This window comes from Eucyclogobius newberryi, unplaced genomic scaffold (assembly GCF_026437365.1).
Source record: "Eucyclogobius newberryi isolate DKJ021-1_F unplaced genomic scaffold, fEucNew1.0.hap1 SCAF_5, whole genome shotgun sequence".
Taxonomy (NCBI): domain Eukaryota; kingdom Metazoa; phylum Chordata; class Actinopteri; order Gobiiformes; family Gobiidae; genus Eucyclogobius; species Eucyclogobius newberryi.
This window is the reverse complement of record NW_027316167.1, coordinates 20,829,512-20,852,079: the sequence shown is the minus strand read 5'-3', so window position 1 is coordinate 20,852,079 and position 22,568 is coordinate 20,829,512. Positions and strand designations below refer to the sequence as shown.

Genomic DNA, 22,568 nt, shown 5'->3' with positions numbered 1-22,568 from the left:
ACTCAGAAAAGTGCTCATTTTTGTAATACAAGCAATTCTAAAAGTCTACAGTATATACTTGTTTAAAGACATTCACAAAAATTGCTACCTGTATCTGTGTGAAGGTATAAAAGGATTGTGCAGCCTCACCAAATAACATGAAGAAAAGAAAAATGAGAAAGTTGACGGAGGATGTGGCGGCCGGCTGAGCTCTGGTTGCCGTGGGTAACCAGGTGAGTGACAGTTCTCAGTCTTACCTGCCGCCAGGCCCCCAGGTGTCTTTAGGTCTCTCATTGTCATCTGTATCAGCAGACAACGCCCTGCGTACAACCAGTGTGGTCAGATTACTTTATAAAAAGAATCTGATTACTGACTGCTGAATTCTAAAGGTGATCTAATTACTAACCTGATTACATTTAAATTGTTTGTAATAAAAAGGGAAACATACTGTGCTCTACACGTCAAACATACTGCTGCATGTTGTTACAATCATTTGTCAGCTAAAAAAGTGACCTTACTATTTATAATGAGTACATGGTTCATATACCAAGTTTGGCAGCAGCACCTCCAAATTGTAATTTTATTAACAATAACTGTTAATTACAGAATGAACCAGAACTAACATCACATCGAATAGAGACAGCTGTATGAAATTTCTTTGCAGAACCAAAGATAGTCTTATTATAAAACTTTAAAGCCTCTTCAAAAGTTACTGATGACATTTCCATCTCAGTATGTAAATCAAGTCATTTGAAGGCCCTTTTGTGAAAGTCTGATTAGTACCTGAGAGGTCATCTGCATGTAACCCTTTCGAGGAGAAGAGCTATAATTACGTGGAACCTCTTTATTTTATTTTATTTTTCTAAAGTTTTCATACTTGTTTTAGCAATTAAGTGCAACTTGAAGGCTATTTTATGATTATTAAGTATTATAGATGATAATTGAGCTGGCCTTCTGAAACAAGTGAAGTTATTTAACAAGTCAAACAAGTAAAATAGGTCAGAAAATCCATGCAGGCTAACTACAGGAAATGTACAGACTCATTTAAAATATTCTTCACAATTTTAGAATATCACAAACTAAAGTCTGTTAATATTTTTGAGTGCCACAAACAGGAGCATATTTTGTTATTTTCTCAATAAAAGAAAGCCAAAAGAAAATGACAAAAACCTGTTAATGGATTTTGGGGAAGTGATTACACCTCACAACTAAATCAAGACGTTCTTGTTGTAGATGTCTTATAAGCTCGATACATTTTTAATTTTGTTATCCACTCGCTCCATTCCTAACTTCTAATACGTGGTTCTCAGTGGACATTTCTCTTCACGCCTTAAAACTAGGACACATTTTGTGCCAGTGAAAACATAATAGGTGCAGGGGATTTTAGTGCAAGACTTTACAATTCAACAGTGTGCCAGCTTAATATAAACACGCAGTGGTACATTTATCAAGAAGAGCTTAGCGGCCACATTGTTATGCAATCCACAGCAACATTTCAAATGAGTTACAATACACAAGGCCACAGTAAAAGCTAATCATATTATGTTGGATGAATAAGACCTGAAAGTTGTAAAGATTTGAATGCTCAATGTCAAAATTATTTTTTCAAAACTGCAAAACTGAAAGCTAGAACAACTTTCCCCGGAGACATTTTGTTTGTTTTTCTCAAGTACAAGCTGTACATCAATCTGTTAAATATTTAATTTGGCTAAGACTTAAAGGTGAGTGATATTGACAACATTTTTTTGAGTATCCCGATAACGGTAGTCAGACGTTATTACATCAATCTAACAAAAATGTGTTGAAAAATGTCTTTAAATGTATTAGTTGAGGTTGAATCTTTAAACAGAAATATAACTTTATTCCCTTATTTGAGAGTTTACCACATCACTTTTTTCATTTTAATTTCAGCTCATTTTGTAAGATTTTTTATTATAAACGATACACTCGATATTCAAATTTGGCATATCTTCAAAACAACACTTACAGTATTATCAATATTGTGTCCTTTTCAATTCTGATTAAATATATATGCTGTCAATATCTGTATTAACTTGATCATTTTTGCTGTACTTGTACTATTGTAGAGCAATGAGCAGTAGTGAGAAGTACTTCCTGCTGGGATTCCAAATACAGGGCCTAAAGCTTACCTGTGTTTGTAGAGGTAGAAGGCAAATCCCGACAGGATGAGGGCAAAGAACGGGACTAAGATGGCCGCCGCCACGGAGCTGCTGTTTGTGTACGGGCTGGATGGGTCTGTCGCCGTGGTAACAGGACCTGAGGACACAAACATATGAAGCCACACGCTCGGCTGCATACACAAATGGAAACTAGTTTTTGTACAGGAAAATTGCTCCCTGTACTATAAACGTTGTGTATTGATTTTTGAGTCCGAAAGAGCTCGTGTGACTTCTGAGGGGTGAACTTGACGCACCTTGTCTTGTCAGGTGGAACTTGCCAAAGTCTTTGCTGTGAATGTGTCCTTGGTAAACAAACGTCTTCTGATCCGACTCAGCAGTGACCTGGAAAATGGAATGTTTAAAAAAGACGGTTAAATTCAACTTTCAAATCTGTCAATTTTGTCATGAAAACCTCTTTGTGTAAATAAGAAAGATTCGATCACACACAAAATGGAAACATCTTTTGGTAGATTGTGATTGAACACATAAAAAAGACACCTATGGTTTTAAAGTGTGTTTAACATCATTTTAACTGATTCAAGGCGTTTGTAGGGCACATTTCATACACAGGGCAATTCAAAGTGCTTGACTCAACAGGAAAAAATGCATTCAAATCAAAACGTTATCGCAAATTGTGCAAAAAATGGTGGCACATTTTATAACATGTTTTTCATAATTTGGAGCGTTCATTTGCATCTCTTATTCTTTCCATTCTTCAGCTCACCACGTCGTGTCGGAGATTTACAGCTGACACGTTTTAGCAACAAATTGAAAAGAGCGGTTTCATCTTTAACCTGTAAAAGGATTGTTTCTCCGGAATCATAACACGGCCATTATCTGCCTGTCATAGTTCACTTTCCTACCTCCCTCAGTGTCATTTGCAACCTGGTAAATTGGCTGACTGTCCCTGCTCTTTTTGCTTCCCCTCCATCTTCCATGCTTTTCCTGCATCAATTCTTGTCGTGTACCACCCTTTACAATATCCCAGAAGATTTTCTCCATTGCTCCCGTTTTTTCCCTCTCTGTCAACAAGTCAAACATGTTGAGACTGTTAATCCATTTACCGTTCAGGCTTTTATTTCACAGGTTCCCGCTTCAAATATCACATCACGCAGAGTTGACATGAAACACACGACCTAAAACAGAACTGGATGTCTTGTTTTTTGATGTTTTGACAGAATAATCAACAGCACTGTCAAGCTACTCCATTCATTTTCTTTCACCGTCGTGTTTGCTCCAACCTAGCAATAAAAGGTAATTACTCCAAATATTTTTACAGCAGCGCTTTCAAAAACTTGTTGTAGCAGAAATAATAGAAAATACGCTCTGCTCTGATCACACAATAATAAAACAAGATTGAATGGATTCTTTCAACTTTGGCAATGATATATTTATGAATCAACTTCCCACCTTTGAACACAAATGGAAGCAAAGTCTGGGTGAAAGCTGCATATGTCTTCTCTTTCCAACCGTGTTAATTAGATGTCTTTGTAGTTATAGTGGTATTTGCATAATGTGACACAAGATTCAATTGGAATCTCATTTATTTTCTTTTCACAACCTCCAAATGTAAAAAGAGCTATTGTAAGAGGACGAGTCGAGAACCAAGTAGCAATTGACTAAGAATATTTACACGCGTGACACAACTGTGACCGTGATCTAAAGTGTTGTGTTGCAAAAACTTAAATAACATTCAGAACTTTGCAAAGAGGCATTGTCTTAATGAAGGCGATGAACAAAGTGTTCATTTGCAAACAGTTTTAAATCATATGGATGCCTGCCAAGTCATTGCTCCTAAGTCACAATGAAATAATGACATAAAAGATATCTTATATGAGTCATTTATGCCCAGTACTGTAAGTTATAAAGATTGATTGTACTTACATATCCATCCATCGCCCAATTGTCGTTTTTAAACTTGCTGTAGTAATGCTCTGTTGGCCCCTTGACTTGATAGACCTTCAGGAGTAACTGGTTTTCCTCAAACTTATACGTGCCTACAGAAACACATTACAGAACAATAGTAGTTAACAAGAACAAAATGCATGTCAAACAGGGAAAAAGCACATAATAATCTGACATATTGAACACCTTGTAACCTCCATTTCCAACACCAAACAATTGACAGGTTGGTGAAGACAAATTACATCCGCTCGGGGGCTAAACAACTTACTCACACTAAGCTTGTGCTGTTTGACATGACACGCCCATACACAAGCTTTATGATAAAATAATGTTCCATTTCATTTTTACAGTTGTTGTTGTTGTCGTTGTTTTATGGCGGTTGGCATCCAAGTGTTGCATTACCGCCAGACTTTATTCCTCAGACGTTTCGTAGTCCTCAGACTCTGTCGTAGTCCGTAAAAGTACTCCTCCCATGTGTAACTATTGATTCTGATACTGTTTGTTGAAACAGTCAGTTCAAAGCCAGATGGAATGTCAAACTGACTTCTGCCAGAGGAATTTGGCTAAATGTGCTTTCTCAAATGCAGATGACTGATTTTATTTTACATGATTTATTTTACAACATTGGGGTTGTTAAGTGACGATGTCATAACTTGACTTACGGGTCCAGCCTCATTTATTCTAATTATTAAACGATAAAAACATTTTGTGTTTTGAAAATTAAAATGCACAAAAACTATTTTTCTAGACAATATTTTTCAGATATAAAATAAAATAACATTATTGTCTCATTACAATATAAGCCAAAAAATACAAAAAACAGTAATCAAAATCATATCTGTGGGTGTAACTATTTTTCGCAATATTAAAAAATAGTTACACCCACAGATATGATTCAGTGTTTTCTAATATGTTTTCATTATTCAGGAAGCTCAGAAAAACTCGCTGTTTCAGGTGTTTTTTGGACATTTGGACAAACCCATAGTGTGTATAAGTGTGTATGACTAAATTACATTACGTAATGTGCTGGCCTAATACTAAAGCTGATGTGTAGACTGTTTTTTCGCTAAAACGAAACACATCCCGCTTCAATGTGTGATGATTCTTTAGTCACGTATAGCCTTATGTGGCATGAGCAGAAAACACAAATGAGGATAATAATTTGTATTTTATTACCTGATAGTTTGATGGACACTCCGGTGGGCTCCATTAAGGTGATGTTGACTCTTCCAGTGGTTGTGTTAAACCCCGTCACAGTGAACGTAGTCCCTTGTCTTTTTCCGAGATACTCATAGAAACCACTCCAGTCAGAGTTGGGGGAAAACACATCCACAGGCACTGTAAAGGGCACAAAAACCAGACATTTATTCAGCTCTTTTTCTAGAGAGAGTTTAGTTTATGTATTGTACCTCGTATTTTGTTCTTCTGGACGTCCGACTCTCTGCTTTTAGGATTGATCTTCACACCAACTGAGGGGAAAAAAAAGGTTACAAAGATGTTGAGTATTTCTAACATGCCTCTAGATTTCACCAAAGCAAGTTCCTTTATTTATGAATGATATTTATTGGCAATGGCAATAAACCTTTTCTGATTCTGATTTCTGCACTAAAGGCATTTTGGCGTACACGTAGGATAAAGTAAACATCCTTCTATCATACACTGTGTGCCTGAGGTTTTAGGCAACTGTACTTTTGAGATAGTGTGTAATACCTTTGCAGAGAGGGGGCTTGCCAGACCACCTCCCATCGCTCTTGCATGTTCGATGCTCTGATCCTCCTGCTAGATAGAAGCCATCTTGACAGGTGTAGATCAGTGTATATCCCAGCGTGGGCAGGTCCATGGATCGAACGTCCACATTACTCGGGGTCTCTGACTGCCTGCACGAGTGGGCTATGGGGAAAACCACACACAGCCACATCAGCACCATAATACATCATATGTCAAACAAGCCTGCACGTCCAACTCCAATAGCCAATAGTCAGCCAGCTTTACAATGAAGATGAATAATGGAAAAATGGCGAGCAACAATGCCAGTAAATCCATACCTATGCACTCGGGCTGAGTCCCACTCCAGGACAGGTTTTCAAGGCACGTTCTTGTGGTGGAGCCAAGAATGTGGTAATTCTTGCGACATTTGAAGGATATCTTACTACCAACCTGGATAGTGAACAGATAATACAAGCAAACATTTTGCTAATGTTAGTTTCTGATATGCCTAAAAATTAGGGGTGGGCAATAGTGACAAAAATTCCAATTGCCATATTCAGACAATAATATGTAAATCCAAAAGATGTTAAAACATGTATTCAAATGTATTCAAATGTATTAGTTAAGGTTTAAGTATCAGACAAATGTGAAATGACGGTAAAATTACCCACAAAAGTGCAGGAACATCATTTCATAAGTAAAACAAATGCAGCAATTTTTATCATAAACAATGTATTTGATATGCTTCTTCAAAACAACACTCACAATAATCCGATAATCTGCCCACCCCTATTTAAAAAGGCCGTGGCTGGAGAGCCGCGGTGCGGTCAAATGGCCGCGCAGTTTCAGGGACCGCGGCATTTCCCTTATAGCCCGTTATAGCCTCATGGCTAACCATAACCCTAACCCTAACCTTAACCCTAACCTTAACCCTAACCCTAACCCTAACCCTAACCTTAACCCTAACCTTAACCTTAACCCTAACCTTAACCCTAACCCTAACCCTAACCTTAACCCTAACCTTAACCTTAACCCTAACCCTAACCTTAACCCTAACCCTAACCTTAACCCTAACCTTAACCTTAACCCTAACCTTAACCCTAACCCTAACCTTAACCCTAACCTTAACCTTAACCCTAACCCTAACCTTAACCCTAACCCTAACCTTAACCCTAACCCTAACCTTAACCCTAACCTTAACCTTAACCCTAACCTTAACCCTAACCCTAACCTTAACCCTAACCTTAACCTTAACCCTAACCCTAACCTTAACCCTAACCCTAACCTTAACCCTAACCCTAACCCTAACCCTAACCTTAACCCTAACCCTAACCCTAACCCTAACTTCAACCCTAACCCTACCTTAACCCTAACCCTAACCTTAACCCGGCACGGTCCCTTAACGGCGCTAAAACGCGGTCAAATAGCGGCGCAGTTTCAGGAGCCGCGGCGTGCGGCCGGCACAAAAATAACATGGCAGTTTCGGCCGCGCGCCGCGGCTCTGCAGACACTCCCGTTTAAAAAACACACACAGAAGTTAAACATTATGTGAGAGAGATTCAATTTCACATGCAAATGTACGTAGCTGATGTTTCAACCTGCTGCGGTTTAAGTTTATTTTCTGATACCTTGAAATTGTACCTCATCCATTTGTCTGGGTTAAAATTGGCCTCGGCTAGAATTCACAAAATGTACTGACTTTTTCACAATATCTCAATACAACATTCACAACATATAGTGAATTACCGTAATTAGAGAAGTTTGAAATGTAACTATGCAACTCTATCATATCTAACCTGCAAACCCTGAGCCAGAACAGGGATGCCGTAGGCTGGTGTCCCTGGATCTCTGCAGCTGTTGAAGGCGGGGTCTAAAAACACACAGAGAAACATAATCAACATGGGACAAACCTGTATTCCATCATATGACCTGCAGCGCTCTATGGAAATGGATTCAAGGATATACAATCAATGTAAGTTTATGGTTTATTTATGACCCATTTGTTATTGTATGTGATTACAGAAAGAGGATTTTGATTACTGGTTGTATACCATGACCGCGACATAGAAACACACTAAATTTGCCGAACAAAATGAGAGGCTGCTTTGATGGATAATAATCTTGAAGAAACAGAAACTTTATCAAACTGATAACTTACAACACAATCTACACAGAGATCATGTTGAAAAGAGCTGCACTATCTGGTTTACTATTAATCTGATTTTGACTCCTTCATCTTACATGTTGATGAAACACTTGATGTTTGTCAGGATTAGGAGTTAAATTCAGGGTTAGTACACAATTAGTACTAGAACATGCCACATAATGCAATGCTGGACCTTATAACTTGTATTCCTTGGTATGAAATGATTTGGACTTTTATTACTGCTTTACTGAGTTCTATATAATTGTAGATTTTTTGACTTGGTTGCCAGTTTCAAAACAATGTTGCGGTGGTCTTGCTTGCATTTCTATGCCTTGTATTTTGCATACGCTAGTACACTGTATGCTTTCAGTGTATTATTAAACAAAGGTGTAAATGCAATGGTGCGCATAATTTTGTGACTCGTAAAACATCGGCCTGTATGTAGTGGTACACGGTCAAATTTGAGTGTTTACCGATTTATTCCCTGATTTTTTTTCTAAATCATGGAACTCATTTTCCTGTATTTTACAGTATATTGCTTATTTTTATGATGGCAGTCTGCAATGGGGGAGCTTAAGATGAGGCAGGGGCGGCTTGGCCTCCCCTGGTGGCTGAAGTATGAAACTACATTGGAATAAGGAATAGAAAGCTAGAATCAGGCTATTCATTATGCATCTGATGTGTAGATCAAGTCCCCACACAAACAACCTGATATTGCATTTTTATAATGATCAAAACTAACCCAGGTAGTGTTTCTGCAATGGTTATAAAGCCTGTTTAATGCACACCCGGGCCACAATGGGTCTGGGTGTGGTCTTGGGCCCACATGCTTCTGTCCAGCCAGTCGAGGCTTCAGTGATTGAAATGCAACAGTGAGTGAAGCAATAAAAGCCTATTGGACCAGTTGTGCACATTTGCACTGTGTGCAGACAGAGCACCTCCTTCTAAAGCACGTCGCACGTGCCTCCTTCTTGCATTTAAGTTTCTCGTTTGAGCGCACACCTCCAAAGTGCGCACATAAACCTAATACATTTCAAGACCTCTGCGGAGCCAAACTGCGAGCTGCCACTCTCTGGTCATAGTGACCAGGGTTTAGTTTTAAGTTTGCTCATGTTTTAAAATGAGGATGTGGTGCCACCGCTTCTCAGCCACAGTGATTAAAGTCTGAAACGTTAACTGTGTCCACGATTTAGTGCACTTGGACTATCCTGTTTTCCCCTATCTGCGCCTTTTCCTGAAAAATGCACATGTTTTTCATGAAGCACCCAGAGCACAACTTCTTGTGAACAGGAGCTGTACGAGCAGCTGAGAGGGAAGAAGCGCACAGAGAGCGTCTCATATTTTAGAATTTTAACACATTGAAGTCCAATAATGTCCATTTCAAATCAATAATATTGCCGGGAATGCAAAAGCAAATGAGTTGTGAGAGACAGGCAATGGATAAAAAGTTTGCGTCTCCCAACATAAAAGTCAAACTCCACCTATGGCAGTATGAGAAATACATTAACAGGGAACATAGTTGGACAGATAAGAATTACAATTAAATTAAATCTGCATTAACCATAAAGGCACCCTCTCTATAATGTATATGATTATCATTCCTTTCACACATGCAGCAGGTTAAATAAAGCATTGACTAGAATACTAAAACTAGGAGCTAAAAAGATGCACTGCTGTTTCAGCACTTTATTTACCTATGCAGGCCGGCTGCTGTCCACTCCAGATGCCATCAGCTTGACACACTCTTGACACAGAGCCAACCAGCAGGTACGGGGCCTGGCAGTAGAACCTCACCTCTGACCTGAGGGCGCACAACAATAACAATGTTAGAGATTACAAAGTGGATATTTGGACACATTTACCCACATCTCACTACTGACAAAAATCCCACACTAACCTGTAGGTGAAGACGTTTCCTTCTCTGGACCCCCCACCCGGAGAGCCAGGGTCACCACAGAGGACAGCTGACAGAGGGGACAACAAGGTTAGGACACAATACCCAGCCTCAAAGTGAAAGTAAAACTACTTAAAAGTGAGATTTATCATTGTTCTACTTGTCATCATGTAAATCAGTATTTGCAGGTCTAAGGTTTATATTTTTGTAGTGCAGAATATGTAGCTAATTTTACATATTCATTTAAAATATATTGTTGCGATTATTTTATTTATTTATTCATGTATTTATGTTGACAAGTTAATCAGTTACCTATGCAGAATGTACAAAAGCAATTTCAAGCAGGCAATAATGTATATTTTGACAAATGCAATAATAAAATAATGATCATGATTGTATGTGTTGAGAAAGGCAATATTAGTGGTTCTATTTTCTATGGTAGGAGATTAGCACCAGTTAATAGACAGCTCCAGCCGCAGACTTACGCTGACACTGAGGTACGTCTCCGGTCCACGTCCCGTTCCCTTCACACGTCAGCACAGCGGGAGAGGACAGCTGGTAACCATGGAAACAGCTGTAGCTGACGCTGGAGCCCCACAAGTTGTCACTTCCCTCAACTTTACCATGGAGGATTTGAGTCGGAGGTCCACAGTGGATCACTACGATAAACATACAAAAACATGGCACATCACCCACTGATATCGAATCACATGAAACAGAACGAACCCGCCAGAGCAGCTGGAGTTTCACAGCAGGGGGGTTTCTTCAAAATTTGGCACTGGTTTTACTATTTCATTGGTACTGGAAAGCATAGTGTGTACATAAAGTTTACACTCCCTGTCTGCCAGGTGCTTGTCTTTAGATTATGCAAATACAGCTGTGCTCAAGCATTTATGAGTGACGACCATATGAAGACGCACGCTTCAGTGGCTGGATACATATACACAGCTCTGACAATCACACACGGCTTTGCTCTGAAATTTATCAGATTTTTGTATTTTGTTTAATCGTTTTGTATGTGCCATCTAATGCTCAGTGGGTTGCGCTGAACTTAGGTCAATATCAGCACGTGTCTAGTAAAAACCAAGCCCCCTGCGAAGGCGGGATACGTATAAGTACACACAGGGGTGCAAAAATCCCAAACTGGCAGCATGAGACTGAATTTTCAAGTGTCAAACAGCTCTGTCATTTAAGACACGTTAAGTCTCCAAATCGTCAGCTTACATAACATCAGATTCTCAAAAACAAAACAGTTAACTCTTTTAATAAAATGTTTTAAACATAAGTTGGTCTTGCTTTGGTAATAAGGACTCAGTGTATAATGTATCATTCTGTCCCATACAGACAAATGTAAATGTTGGATTTGATGAAAAAATGCTGTTTCTTGACTCTTAATGTGAGACCACCACTTGCACAATGTGAGGGATTAGTAGTAAACCAGCACTACTTGGAAACCTGATTTTATAACAACAGTTTACTTCACTAACAACTAACAATTACAAACAATTACAGCTATATTAAATTAAAAACATTATACAAAATTATATATGCTAATGTCTACCCACCTTCCCAGGACTGCACATCACTTAACGTTGTATGACCGGAGACATGAGGGCTTATAGCTTCATAGGCCTGTGATAAACATCTGCGTGTACGAGGGGCTCTGACTCCCCAAGATAATGATAACCATCTGCACGGTTTCAACCATTTAATAAAGTCAGTGTAATACCCATCTAATCAGGAGACAGATGCTTTCACGGTCTATTCGCTCAGCTATGAATTTGCAGCGAACACACACACACACACACACACACACAGGTAAATACACACGCGCATAAAGGCATTGGAGATGTGATAGGCAGACTTACCGGACCAATGCATCACAGAAAAAAAATGCAATATAGGACAACTTCTTCCAATCATGTTTACATTTGGATGGTACACAGCAACTTCTCTTCATAAAATAAGTAAAAAATACCAAATTAGGTAAAGTAAATGTAGACTTTCAAACATCAAACATTTGAAAACCCCTGAAATTCTAACTATTTGCCAACAGCTAATAGGCATTCAAACAAACAAAGAGAGTTTGCTCCTGAACTTTTCGGTTTAATTTAAAAGGGGTCAAAATAACCTAACCTCAGTGGTTTCAGCTCCTTGTGCTCAAAAAACACTCTGTATTTCTGGTTTGATATAAAACAGCAAACTTTAATGAACTTGTACTTTCCATTCAATCTTTTATACAACTTAATAGGTTCCAGCTTTAGAACTAAAACCACATTTTCATTGACGCCACTTCAGCTGTATAAAAGTGAAAGATTTTTAGATGTACTGGCATTCTGGGTTTTAATATGTTGGCACTTTTGATATTCCAAACTAAAAATCATATGGTGTAATTAAAATTATTATTAATATTATGAAAAATATCCAGAGTCCGTCCCTTCATGTCCATCACATTCAACCACTTTCAACTTTTTCTACAATTTGAGGAGGTCACCCTTCTACCCACATTTGAAGTGGTATCCTGCAGCAAGTGTAATCCCTAATGGAAAAAGTGCAATATAAGCGTTATACTGCATGTATCCAGTAATGATGGTTTCTTTGGGCAAACTTGGTTTCTTCAGTTTACCACCCCCCAACACATCGTATAGTCTTAATTCTCTTCCTCAGCTTTATGTTTACAGGTCTCTCTCTCTCTCTCTCTCTCTCTCTCTCTCTCTCTCTCTCTCTCTCTCTCTCTTGAAGGGCTACTAATGCCTTGTCACATTATCCTTTCTTCCTTCCTTTTCACAGCCATTGACATCCAGTCCTCCCATTTTTCCTCCAACCCCAAACCTAATCTCAGGATTACTTGTATTTTGTGTCCTTTAGTGCTCCAAGCTACATCTTGTACCCTCCTGTATAATTTGACTGTCCTCTGGCTTTCTCCCTTTTATAGCAATATGTTTTTAGATTCAAGAATATATAACACCTTTTTGTTAGTCTGGTCTTAAGAAGATGGCTTGTCAAATTAAATTTCACAATCTCTTTCAAATCCAGCAAATCAAGCAACGTTTTTATAGCAGTTTGATAAAATGTGTCATGTGAGCCTTTGCTATTGTTGTCTGAGTGGCTTTTATATAATACACACATAATATTAGCCTGGAACCGAACTCTCTCCCCGCAATTTCTGATGAATGTGATTGACCAATCACAGAAACACATGGTCTGTCTGTAAGTTCATGTCAAACAAAGAAAGGAAAATATAACAAAGAGGACTAAGAGGCAGCTCGGGCCACAACTCTGTAAATCTGAGGCAAAAGACATTATACATGTTTTTCAATGATAGCGTGAGGCAAATCGCTGACAGATAATGCTTGGTCAGCTGTGGGTCAATGAATATTTCAGATTCATGCAAACATCCAATCATTCTATTCACAAGTTTGTTAGTTGGAAATCTGTGCTTCTCATGCTTTATTTTTGGGTCTGGTCTTAAGCTGGTGTGTTTGGTTTATCCTAGATTAGCATATTGATTCATTACGGCTACTCTATCTATATCTTCACCACAATGTTATCATTTGATCTTACTTGATTTATTATTTAAGTCATAAAGCTGCACATTCATGGCTTTATGCTGTCAATGTGTTTTTTTTTGTTGACTGGGGATTGTTAAATACTGGCAAGAAGAATAGAGAAACACTCATTTCTATCACACAATCTTATTCCACTTGCCTCCCCGTGCCTGCACCGCGCTGTCTCAGTAGCCTTTTCTTTTTTTTCCATCTCAGTTCAAAGCCAGTGCAACCGCAGCAGGACTTTTCTCTTTGTGGGAAGGAATGGCAGGGCGGATCTCAGGAAACATTCCAACCTTTTGCTGTTGTGGAATATCAGAGCTGCACTGACACAGGCTGTTATGATACTCACTTTAGAATAAATTACTCTATAAATCTATCCTCTGTACCCCACTGTAATTTAATATTTAGTTATGTCAAAGGTGCACTGTTAATTTACCTCCTCTGCGATGTAGAAGAGGCAATGTAATGATAATGCTACAAGCTGTTTTTATGAGGCCAGTCTGAACGTTTTTGCATGTTGTTTATTTACGTCGCTAGTGGTTGCGCTGCTGAAATGTTTCACTAATTAGTGTTTTTCTGGCTTTATGTGACATTTGTTTTTGAGTACACCAATATTTCGGTGTAATTATAATGTAAAGCTAAGCCCTTAAGTTTGATAAAGGAAAACAAAAGGTATAATGACTCCTCAACTTTTTTACATTTTGAACAGGCTTAATCTGATGTGGTCCGAAATAACACCAGGTCTAGTCATCAATGTCTCCTGTAGCATTTAGTTAATAACTGTTAATAACGCCCTATCCATACAGAGTCTCTGGATAGGTAACAGAATGTTCACTAAAAAAGAAAGGCCGTGGCTGGAGAGCCGTGGTGCGGTCAAATGGCCGCGCAGTTTCAGGGACCGCGGCATTTCCCTTATAGCCCGTTATAGCCTCATGGCCCTAACCCTAACCTTAACCTTAACCCTAACCCTAACATTAACCCAGCGCGGTCTAAAACGGCGCTAAAACGCGGTCAAATAGCGGCGCAGACACTCCCAAAAAGAAAAAGATGAAAGGTGTTGTTTTACCAACAAAACAATATTTTTCTCAATCTTAAATCTCTTGTGCCCACAATCCACTTGTGTCTGCAATCAAAGCTTTGTGGGTTCATATTGTATTTGTGGCTAAAAGTAAAAAGTAGCGCTCAAATGATTGGATGCTTTATGCAGCCAAAAACTACACATTTTACAGACACTGCCAGCCAATTCTTCATATTTTTCCTCATACTTCTGCAGAAACATACTTTTCATCCAGGCTTTAGGGACTGGCACATGTAGTTATGATTGCATCAGTGTCATTCAACCCAAGGCAAAACAAATTACTGTGGGTTTCTTCTGTTTTGCATGTATTTAAATGTGTTCTTACCTTTACAGCTGGGTTTGGTCTGATTCCAGGTCCCATCTTTAGTGCAGAGTAATATATTACGACAAAGTCCTTGATGTTCCATCAAGTGTCCAGGGTTACAGCGATACGTGACTGAGTGGTTGAAGGTAAAATCACTTCCTAAATAAACTCCATTGGCAATAGGTCCAGGGTCTCCACAACTGATCACTGTAGAATAGAAACAAGCACATTGATTATGTCCAAAATCGTGTACTTTTTACAAGGTTGGCTGTAAGACTCCTTGTCAAATGTGTACTACAGCGTGGGTGAACTTAACACACACGATTTAATGAAAGCTGATGTTTTTAGCCATTCCTGCCTGGCCACCTCCTCCTTAACCTTCACACACTGTCTCCTCAGACTTCCCTAGAGCCATTTCGCACAGAATATAAAGAGCTTTATCAACCTCCTACGATCTTTCTCCAAAAACACAGTCGGTTTCTGTGCTGAAGCTGAAATGCCTTTCAAAATACCTGCACTGGAGCATACCAATCTGTCGATTCACTATTTATGTTTACTCTTTCACATCCCTCTTATGCATCAACAGCAGCGTGTCTTGGAAATACTGATGTAGAATGAGGCTAGAAGATGCAGACTGGTTTATTCACTTTAATTATGTTTTTCACAATTTCAAATCATAAACAAATGAAGTGTTCGCCTCAAACGGAGTATTGGCTTAAATCAGGCCTTGAATCAGTAACCTAATAATCACCTGTCTGACTTTTCTAATCCTAATGTTGTTTTTTAGAGCCACAACAAGTGGTAAGGCCCCGTGTATTGTGCCAGAACTGTCAATAACCTGCAGTTTGTTACCCAAGAACACCCAAGAACACTTTACATTAACTGCAGATTTGGAAATGTTTAAAAGGTTTTACAGTAGCATATATATATAACACATTAAAAAGTGCAATGTGTAACTTTTCTGGTGGAGGGTCAACAGCGTTCTTTTCTTCATGGAGACAACACAGTAAGAATGGCACTTTTTCCAAAGCAAAACATAACAGCTATAGTTAAATTAATGCAAGAGAGATACGTCTAGTGATGGATGTGGAAAGCAATAACATCTCCATGTAGACAAGCAGATGGCAGACCCCACACCAGAAAGGTTGCATAGTGCACTTTTAACTTTGATGACAATCTATCCTCTTGCAGTTTGACTATGCACTTTGATGAAGTGATACTGTGTAATCACTGTTAAGTACTTCTAAAGAGCAATCCTACCTGTGCAATCTGGAGGTTGCCCTGTCCAGGTCCCATTGGTTGTGCAGTGTCTGGTGGTCAGGCCAGATGTTTTAAAGCCATCCCAGCATGAGTATGCCACAGAGCTGCCAAAGGTGATGCCGTCGCTAAAGATGATTCTGCCATGTGCCGGGGTGCCAGGATTGCCACAGGAAACAGCTAAAATGTGACAAAAATGTTTAACAGTGGTGATTAATCAGAATGAGAATCCCGCTACAAGCAAAGCTGCTGGGCTGTCACTCGGGCTGATCAGCTGGATGTTGAATAAAGAGATCATCGTTTGACTCTTGCGGCAAATACTATTCAATATATTCCGGAGGCACTACTTCTGATTAATGACCCAAAGTTGTTGGAAAGGTGCCCAGACTGATTGGCAGATGTACGACAGCATTTCGACTGTGTGATAAAGGTTGTCATACATCTATAGAACCCAGTGAGACTACAAAGAATAACTGAACAATGCATTAGGCAGTCAGCCTAAATGGGAATAGTAGCTGCAGCTTGCTTTTAGTTATATTAAATATCCATAAATGGTACACAAACTGTATGAGTTGTCATAGGAAAGTGCTGCTGTAGTTATTACAATTATTAAGATTATTACCACACACTAAATTTCTATATCAGGGGTTCTGTATCCATGCAACCCACCCGGGGCCCCCACTACTAAATCACATTGCAAAACATTTAAAATCAGGATAATTGTGTTTATTAAGTAATTTGACTTAATTTCACAAAAATATACAGTTTTAAACTAAATTAAATAGTGTCATATAAAATCACCATCTTTCACGTCATTTCATAACCTTCAGCTGATGCCTTGCGACCCCCCGACATTGGGAACCACTGGTCTACACTAAGTACCAGCATTGCTTTGTTTTCTGCCTGAAAGTGTAATTCAGGTTTGCACAATAAAGCATGGAGTAAACATAGATTTCCCATGGTGCTCTTTTTGATGCTACATTCTCTTTTAGTGTTTGTGACTGGCCAAAAAAATCTGTATCATCTTCAACACACATTTTCAAATTTAGCTTTATATAAAGCAGTGATCAAAGATAATTAGTTTTATACTGGCTACCCTTCCAACCATAACTTTTTGTTCATGCATACATACAAAACCTGTGTATAAGCGGCTAGTTTGAAGACCCTGATGGGGGCATGTGCGTCCTGTGCATGTCCTGTCCTGTTGTGCGTCAAGTGTGTCCTGCCCTCAGGGCAGGACACACTTGGTCTGAAGGGAACACAGAGACGTGTCTGGTCCAAACTAGTGAGCCATTGATCTACGGTTTGCTGGCACAGCACATTAACACAGCAGACAGGAATTAGCAACCAGCCAAAGCACATTTCACTAATAAGTTCATGACAGCTGACAGCCTCAGACAATCAGACACCTATTGATGGGACTCATTAGTTAGAGCCTTTAAAAGCTCTGCTCAGGCCAAGCTTGTGTTTGTAAATCTGTGTGTAACATTTTCGCTTGTTTTGTTGTGTGCGGGTGTTGCAGAGTGCATGTGTCCAGAGGTTTTTGGAGCATGTCTCAGTGATAAATGATGCATCCTTTCTGAATCAGCTTTTAACCAGTATTAGCTTAATTAAAAACAAGGCTATGCAGACATAAATAATCATGGTTGCCCACAAACACATACAGAAGTGCAAACATATTGTGTGTATAGATTTTTGCTTTAGTGTCTGGCAAATAAAAGTCTATTTGTCAGCAGAATGATCAGTAAAGGCGCTACACCGGGGGTAACCAACCTTTTTACGGCTGAGGGGCTACTTCAAGAGCACCGAGTTGGTCGAGAGCTACAAGTTCAATTGGCCAAAATTGGCCTCCTTTTACATGAATCATAACTAGATTATAAAAGTTACTACCAGTATTTTAAAAATGTGCATGTGTGGGGCATTTGTGGGTAATTATGTATTTTTTTGGAAAATCCAAAACAGCAGTTTAAAAGAATATTAGGAAATCTGATTTAGTAAACTTTGTAGTAAATCTACCTCGTTCAATGAGTAAACTAATGCAATTTTCAAAATACATTAAAAACAGCAGAGCAAATACAACAAAATAGTCTCCATTGACATTTTACCTTTCCTACTCAACCATTTCTGGTCCTGTGAGTCCTGTCAGTGTTAGACCTGGTTTAGGTCTGGGTTGGTCCTGGTCTGATAGTGGTTCTGTGTCTGTCCTACATGACAGCTCCTCTGCCAAATATAAAACTTTGGATGAAGTGTTCTATACTTAGAACAGGTCCATGCTGGTGACTGAAAGAAGCACAAAGGGCACCCACTGTACACTGCACCCTGTCTCACCTGCCGAGACGATTCCTCCCTCTCATTCTTTCATCTTTATTCCTATCATAATTATTCTTTTATTATACTTTTTTTTTTCACCAAGGTCCAAGCATCAAAGGATAAAAAACACACACACATACAATTTAATGCACTGGTGAAGCATTTGTCTGTTTGTGCTGCTGAGACAGCACCAATATCTGCCATAACAGAAAATGTATATACAGCTGCACGGTGGTCGAGTGGTTAAGGCGGCAGCACACATGCCAGGCTCCATGTGCATCCAGCCCCAGTGTCATGAGCTTGAATCCCGGCTCGGACAATTTACCTCATGTCCTCCCCGCTCTCTCATAATAATAATAATAACTTTTATTTATATAGCGCTTTTCAGTGACCCAAAGACGCTCATCCCTATTTCACACTGAGTTGTCCTGTCTAATAAAGCCTAAAGTCCAAAAACACTTTGAATGTAGGTATGTATTAACATAATAATAAATTCCCAAATCAATTTCAAATATAATAAATACTGTGAATTTATTGTATACTGGGATAGAAATTATTGACTATATTCTTGACATTTGAATTATACAAATCACTGCTACAGACTTGAATACATTTATATATTTAGCTGAGTATTGGATAACAGCCATGAACACTGTGGGTGTCATAAAAGTGTGTCTACTTTTATAAACTTGGTGCAATTATTACACAATGTTCTGGATAAAAGGCCCAAAGTCACTGGGATAGGCTCCAGTCACCCGCGACCCCTGACGGGAACAAACGGTAGAAAATGAATGAATGTTCTGGACACAACAGAAATTTGTAGAAATTAAGGCTCCTTCGTAAAAGTATTGCAGTCTTTGGTGTCTTGACAAACCACCTAAAATCTGTTAAGCTATAGCATAATGATTATCATCATCATTAGAGAACTTCCTATAATTACGAGAGGTTCTGCTACAAGAGCACAAACTCTAACACTGATACAAACTAGTTCATTACATTTAATTGTTAAAAAGTAAAAGTATAACAGAAAGTGTCTTTAAATTCTTGTGAGAACTTTCAACAAAACACACTTGAAAAGAGCTGAAGTTTTGAACCCAAAAGCATTCATAATGAAGGCAGATTTAATGTTTCATCAAATTATAGGAGACAGTAGTAAGTCAATGACACAATACAGATGGGAGATAAAGCTGACTACGGTGAGGTCATCTTTGCTCATGATGAGAATAAATACTAGGGGTGTGCATTAACACTAATCTGGAGATACGTATCATGATTCACATATAATATTTCACAATATATTTTGATACTGATACAAATTTTCTTTGATTTTCACAAAATTAAAGCAATTATTTCCTGTTTTGATGAGTCATAAAATAAGACACAGCCATAGACACTCTCTGGTATTGATGCTGAATAATTCTCAGTGAATATAATGGATGAATCAGTATTGATACTGAATCAGTGACGGCATTGATACTTTGGAAACACACGACACATACTGTTTCCAAAATGAATAAATCACTTGTCACTTCTTATAAATACAATAATTTAAAGTGGTAATTTACACTTTGACAGAATGGTTGCTTAGATCACAGTGGTGCCCTCTACTTTCTTGGAAGAATTGGCTAATGCTACCTCATTAATACGCATGACATCATCAAATATTACAATGCCGGTATTAGAGTATCGATACCAGAATTAGTATTGCGATATTTAGGTGAATTGATTTTTTACCAATACCCGTAATAAATATTGATGATTAAATCAGGAGCAATCAAGAGGTCTTGGCATTTTTTAGGAATAGTAAATTATCAGGATCCTATAGGAAGACTGCGGTGAGTTTTATAGATGTGGTGAGAGCAGACATAAAGTTTGCTGGTGTGGGAGAAAACAATGCGGCAACATTGCTGTGACAGTCCTTGAAAACAACAGCCAAAACAAGAGAATAAAAACATTATTGACAATACAAATCATGCATGACTCTTTCCACATAATACCCAAAATAGTATAGTGTGAAATGTCTGTGAGGTTTGTTACATCAATAATTCACTTTCACCTCCCAAGCTCCATTGAAGTTGTTGTGATTTCCTACCTTGACACACAGGTTGCGTGCCGCTCCAGGTGCCATTATGAAGACAGGTTCTCTCAGCAGAGCCAATCAGATTAAACCCGGCCTCGCAGCTAAAACGCAGCAGGCTCTTGGTTTTAAACTCTTCTCCTCCGAGTCGGGCGCCATGTGGAGGCATCCCGGGGTCTCCACAAATACCTGGACTCACACCTGTACAAGATGAGAAGACATAAAGCTAATGTACCAAAAACAACACACACTGAAGCATCATTGGCCCCCTACTAAGACACTAAGTGATGAAACTAACAACAAGGTTATAAGGTGATATCTTCCCGCGGCCACGGTGTTAAAAATAACACAATTACAATTCAAGTTTAATGGCCACATCCATTTTAAAAGCATTGTTTGTTAGAGTATAAAATAATCTATTTTTAGCCAGTTGAGTCTGCACTTTACAGCGACACACACACACACACACACACACATACTATACTTTGTCTGATTGTATTCTGCATTCACGCAGTACCAAATAGTTCCAGCATTAAGAGCACAGAGCGTGTCACAATTTCAGCAGCTTAAATTCCATTGGTGGGGGATTTGTAAGTTTAACAGGGAACAGCGCCTTGCATCTCAATGAGGACCTCAGCTGCAGAGGGGAGTCAGCCCTGCTGTGTGTTCCGTTCAGAGGCCAAAAGAGGAACTTAATGCTTTATAACATTGTTTGATCTACACAGCCGACCACTGTAGAGCAACAAACTCTTTATACCCGAGCATCTTGCAGTGAGATAGTTAGCAGGGAAAATAAACAAAAGACAGTAACTCAATACTTAGTTAATACTTAAGTTAACATTGAACGCAAGACAATTTTGCCTCCTCCGTCGTTTTAAAAGTAAATTTTAGTACATACACTGAGAAATCTGTTTCACTTTGAAATTTCTTTGCATGATTTATACAAATTAATTCTAACACAACACACTCATGAAAGACTAATTCTTACATTGTGATAACTCTTTACCTGTGCAGTATGGTGGCGCGTCACTCCATGTGCCATCCTCCTGACAATGCTTGGTGGTGTTGCCCACTAGCACCCCTCCTGGCAGACAAGAGTAGCGCAGCACGGAGCCATACGTCCAGCTGTGGGTCCCAGACACCACTGCATTAGGCGGGACACTTGGGTCACCACAGGAAATGGCTATATGGGGAGTGATAGATCAGAGCAGAGAGGCAGACTGGTGTTAGTGGGAATGTGACCTAATCCAACTATAGATTGCTGATAGCACTGCATTAGGGTCTGCAGCTGGGACACTACAGGAGACAGTAACAGGAGGGACTGTGGAGGAGAGTGCTCACTGCAGCAGCATAGAAAATGTGCTCTGCTTCTTTTTCAATCGTGGTGAACAATGTAAAGGCATGCACGTGATTTGATGTTTGTATTTTTTTTTTTACATTATTGCACCTTGAGGCTATAGACCTACGTATGTGCCAATGTATATCCTATTCACCTACATTTTCCAATACGTTTAAGGCAATGCGCTCATTACGATTCTGTCTGATTCTACACCACTATCTTCACATCTTCCGTTATATCTGCCTTATTCATCTATATCTCTGTGATGTTCTGTCCTCTCTTTGCTGTCCTGTTTGTCTGGGTAATCAGTTTTCTCTTTTTTTGAACCAGTCTTCTATTTGCTATCGCTTCCTGGTTTAATCTGTATGTTTCTATCAGCCATGGTCGCCTGGTGACAAGAACAGCTATTGCTTCCGAGACACAAGCTCCCTTCCTTGACTTCCCTTCATGCTTTTACACAAACACACTCACACACATCTACAGCTTTATGGTTCATTCATTATACATTGGACTTTGCTTCATGATTATAGCACTATTTCCCATCTTAAACCAACACAATTTTTCTGTTATGTCTCCTGAAGCTATAGCATGTCTTTACCACCTTTTTTGATGTATTGAATGTACTGTAAACAGATAGCTGGATTTTGATTATATTTCGTAAAATGAAGAGTTTCTTCAGCGTTATTTTTGCTGTAGGTGTAAGCATACCAAGGCAGCGTGGGACTGGTCGGTCCCATCGTCCATCATGTTGGCAGGTGAGCAGAGCCGAGCCCAGCAGGTAAAAGCCTCTCTTACAGTGAAAGGCCACAGTTATTCCGTAGCTGAATACCTCAGGGTAACG

The 22,568-nt window shown here is 39.1% G+C and overlaps 1 protein-coding gene across 1 annotated transcript in view; it reads right to left on the bottom strand.

Annotated features, from left to right (window-relative positions):
- The window catches only part of LOC140380623 (CUB and sushi domain-containing protein 1-like), a 357,895-nt gene that overhangs the window by 2,566 nt on the left and 332,761 nt on the right, over window positions 1-22,568 (bottom strand). The window contains exons 58-74 of the mRNA XM_072464482.1: window positions 22,436-22,568; window positions 21,395-21,571; window positions 20,404-20,589; window positions 16,005-16,181; window positions 14,766-14,951; window positions 10,297-10,470; window positions 9,815-9,881; window positions 9,612-9,718; window positions 7,568-7,641; window positions 6,110-6,221; window positions 5,775-5,954; window positions 5,474-5,533; window positions 5,241-5,402; window positions 4,044-4,156; window positions 2,414-2,501; window positions 2,130-2,256; window positions 237-299 (exon numbers count right to left, since the gene is read on the bottom strand). The exon at window positions 22,436-22,568 is cut by the window's right edge and continues 56 nt beyond it. Coding sequence (XP_072320583.1) covers window positions 237-299; window positions 2,130-2,256; window positions 2,414-2,501; window positions 4,044-4,156; window positions 5,241-5,402; window positions 5,474-5,533; window positions 5,775-5,954; window positions 6,110-6,221; window positions 7,568-7,641; window positions 9,612-9,718; window positions 9,815-9,881; window positions 10,297-10,470; window positions 14,766-14,951; window positions 16,005-16,181; window positions 20,404-20,589; window positions 21,395-21,571; window positions 22,436-22,568 — 2,186 coding nt within the window. The remainder of the gene's footprint in view (window positions 1-236; window positions 300-2,129; window positions 2,257-2,413; window positions 2,502-4,043; window positions 4,157-5,240; window positions 5,403-5,473; window positions 5,534-5,774; window positions 5,955-6,109; window positions 6,222-7,567; window positions 7,642-9,611; window positions 9,719-9,814; window positions 9,882-10,296; window positions 10,471-14,765; window positions 14,952-16,004; window positions 16,182-20,403; window positions 20,590-21,394; window positions 21,572-22,435) is intronic.